Source organism: Trypanosoma theileri (genome assembly GCF_002087225.1).
Source record: "Trypanosoma theileri isolate Edinburgh chromosome Unknown TM35_Tth_76_V1, whole genome shotgun sequence".
Classification (NCBI taxonomy): domain Eukaryota; phylum Euglenozoa; class Kinetoplastea; order Trypanosomatida; family Trypanosomatidae; genus Trypanosoma; species Trypanosoma theileri.
Genome location: NW_021639918.1, coordinates 2,015 through 5,497, shown reverse-complemented (window position 1 = coordinate 5,497; position 3,483 = coordinate 2,015). Strand labels below are relative to the sequence as shown.

Here is a 3,483-nt window from a genome sequence, read left to right as displayed (position 1 = left end):
CTGCTGCTGTCTGCATCACCCTTCTTGTTGTTTGTGAGTTCAGGAGGAAGTGTTGTTGTTGTGGTGGTGGTGGTAGTAGTGGTTGATTCCTCATTATTACTGGGTTTGTTGGGAGTGTCAGAGTTCGTACTCGTTGAGGTATCGTTCTCAGTTGTATCGTTGTGTGACTGAGATTCCAGTGAAGAGGGTGTCTGTTCTTGCTGAGAACGGTGTTCTTGAGTGTCAGTATTAACTGTACTGGATAAAGTAGGAGAATCAGATTGTGCTTCTTTTTCACTTTTCCTCTTCTCTTCTGCTTGTTCACTTCCTGGAGCATTCGCTTTCTCTTCTGTTGTCTTCTCTACTTTTGGTTGATCCCCACCACCTTGATCATGACCAGTATTGACAGAAACAACTTGGGATCCATTATCATTTATACCTCTCCCTCCTTGTAGTGAAGCTGAAGTAGTTTGAGCGGTAGATGCTTCTGCTTCATTATCACGATTGTTTCCATTCTGACGTTCATTCTCAGCCACACCTTTAACAAGAAGGGTGTTCTTAGAGTCTTTAGTCTTGTCTCTCTTATGTTGATGATTTTCTAAATTTATCTTTTGAAGACTCACATCAAGGTCAGCTTTGTCATTGGGAAGAACTGTTGCAGGTACACTTTTTGCCGGATCAGAATGCTGAACTGCTTGTCCTGCGTTTAATCCTCCTCCCAAACCTGTACTGGCGGTTTCTTGTTCTTCCCCAACCAATTGATTCTTAAGTGAAGCTTCCTCCTCTTGACTACGATCACTCACGACCAAACTATCATTAGAACACTGAGATTCAGATGAACCGGCTACTGAATAAGATGGACAGGGAGAAGATACAGGAGGCACAACACCAAGAGGAGGAGGATGCACAGGAGGAATTTCCTCAGGTTTATCCTCAAGAGCTTTAGGTTTATCATCAGCTACCACACAGCTGCAGACACAACACAGTGCTATAGTCAGAACACAGAGAAAGTGGCGTAGTGACATCATTACTTTTTCCGTTGGTGTTACTATCTCCAAGAGGTGAACCAAACAAAAAACAGAAAGAGGCAACAAAAACATAAATAAAGTAAAACACATAAAGATAACAAAAAGAAAATGGTAAAAGCAAACTAAGCATAACAGAAAGCTGCAACCATCTCTCAGATAGTGTCCAAATGAAAGAAACAAGCAAACAATACCCAATAACAAACGGATAATCCCAATTAACCCCTCAAAAAGAAAAAAAGAAATTAAAGAGCACAACCATTAAAAGTAGACAGCACAGAAATAAAACCAAACTGCCTCTTCTTGTAGGATCAAGCACAATTACAATTTTACTTATGTATTCTTTAACATTTTTTCTCACCGCACAAAACACTCCAACACACAACAATGGGGGAAAAAACACACAGCGCCCAAGCAAAGAAAACGTGAACAAAAACACAAATTAAGAAGAGGAACAACCGCACAAAAATAACTTACAGACTACTGAGTATACTGGTCTGTTCAAGCACATAAGAATACAAATTGTATTAACTACTATTTTTTTCTTTGCTCTGCATAAAGCAGACTAACAAAACCGTGCTGGGCAAAGCACAAAATGTCCCAGCAGACCAAAAGCAAACAAAGAATCATGTATTAATCATTAGCCCAATTTACACAGTAAACACAGAAATATACACCAACTATGGGTGTAGGTCTATATGTGTTTATATACGCAATTATAAATATAAACTCATCTCTTATTATTATTTTCTTTTTACCACTGCAAAAAGCAGTTCATCGTCATCATCACAGTGCAAGCCCAGGTGCACACACAGAGAGAGAGTCTCCAAGAACAGACACACACAAAAGTAAAAGAAAAAAGATATTCCAATTAAAAGAGAAATCTGGTAAACAGATTATTAGTTTATTAACCCATGGGGGATGTACGCAATTATGATTATGTTAGTTTAACCATTATTATTATTAACCCTCGAGTGAGTGCCACCGTTCAGTACACAGTAGCGGAGAACAATAAAGCCACAATCAGTAGCGGTGCTGCAGTGCGCATCCACACAGGACTGATACTGCTGTCAGCATTAGCCTTGTTTTTTAGGGTGGAAGTGATGTTGTTGGTGTTGATCTCTGCTTTGGGTACAGGAGATGGAAATGGAGTTGTGGTTGGTGCTTCTGTATTAGTGTTCTCCGGACTCGGCGGAATAGTGGGATTTGGATCTTGTGAGTTTGATGAGGCAGTCACATCAACACTTGCAGAAGATGGTTGCTGGGAAGTATTATGGTCGCCAGATGTAGTGTTCTCGGTGCTTGGCGTAGTAGTGGAATTGGTTTCTTGTAAGCTTGGTACTGTATTTTCTGACTGTGGTTGTGGCTTCTCTTGGTTAGAATCAACACCTTCAGCTGAGTGTCTGTCTGAAGTTAAGGATGCTGTCACCTGTGAATCTAAAGCATCTGTTGATGACGTACTTCCTGTAGCTTCCTTGCATGAGGGTAAACTTTCTGTAGAAGGAGAACCTGCTGTAGTCGGATTAACATCACCAGGCGCAGCGATTTCTGTGGATGAAAAAGAGTGCTGCAAAGGTTTACCACCATTAGCAGTACTGTCTTCTTTGGCTTTCTCAGACGGATCTTGTTGGTTTCTCGCGATGGAATCATCTCCGTCAGATTCGGTGATGACTGTACTTTGTGATAATGTTGCCTGCACCTGTGAAGGGTCTGGTGATAACGCATTCCCTAAAGGATCAGCACCTGAACGTAAACCTTCACTATGTGCAACACCACCTGATTCACCCCTTTCGGCAGAAATATCTCTACCTTCTTCATTGGTTAAATGATCTGTCGTTCCTCCATTACCACGTCCCGCAGAAGTTTGTTTACCTCTTGAGGAACCCTGAAAATACGGAAAACCAAAATCAATAAAAGCCATCACCGCCTTTGGCCGTCCAGCCTTAACAGGAGTAGTAGCAGCAGCCGTCATGGTATACCCGCAGGCGCAGCACAACACAACGGCCAACACACACATCACACGGCACATCATCATCATCATCATCATCATCATGAGAGAGACAATAGTTTGTTTCACGTAAAAACACTGATCTAGAAAGAAAGACAATCAAAAAAGAAAATAAATGAAGTATCAAACATGTTAGGACAAACAATTCGATTACCACTATAGAAACTCACATCGTGAACGTAAACACCTACCAGTTAAAGAATGAAATACAGCGCACAATAATCTCAGTGAGAGTAAAAACAAAAAAAACGCCCACACTCAGAAATATCTCAAAAACGGCTGAACCACCCAGCAAAACAAACAAAGAAAAAGATATTAACCATTAGCCCAACGTACCCAGTAAACATAGAAATACACCAACTATGGGTGTAAGTCTATATGTGTGTATACGCAATTATAAATATAAATTCATCCTGTTATTATTATTTCATTTTCCCTTTCATTGCAAAAAGCAATTCATCATCATTATCA

At 40.5% G+C, this 3,483-nt stretch overlaps 2 protein-coding genes across 2 annotated transcripts; both read right to left on the bottom strand.

Annotated features, from left to right (window-relative positions):
* Window positions 1-2: 2 nt before the first annotated feature.
* On the bottom strand, window positions 3-1,007 carry TM35_000761020 (uncharacterized protein; the record flags this gene model as incomplete). The annotated part of the gene is made up of 1 exon (XM_029031310.1): window positions 3-1,007. A coding segment is annotated over one exon (1,005 nt), but the record flags the coding sequence as incomplete, so codon positions are not given.
* A 985-nt stretch (window positions 1,008-1,992) lies between these two features.
* TM35_000761010 (uncharacterized protein) lies at window positions 1,993-3,057 on the bottom strand (the record flags this gene model as incomplete). Its single annotated transcript, XM_029031309.1, has 1 exon — window positions 1,993-3,057. One exon carries the CDS (start codon window positions 3,055-3,057, stop codon window positions 1,993-1,995), a length of 1,065 nt encoding a protein of 354 aa, XP_028877384.1.
* Between the last annotated feature and the right edge of the window lie 426 nt (window positions 3,058-3,483).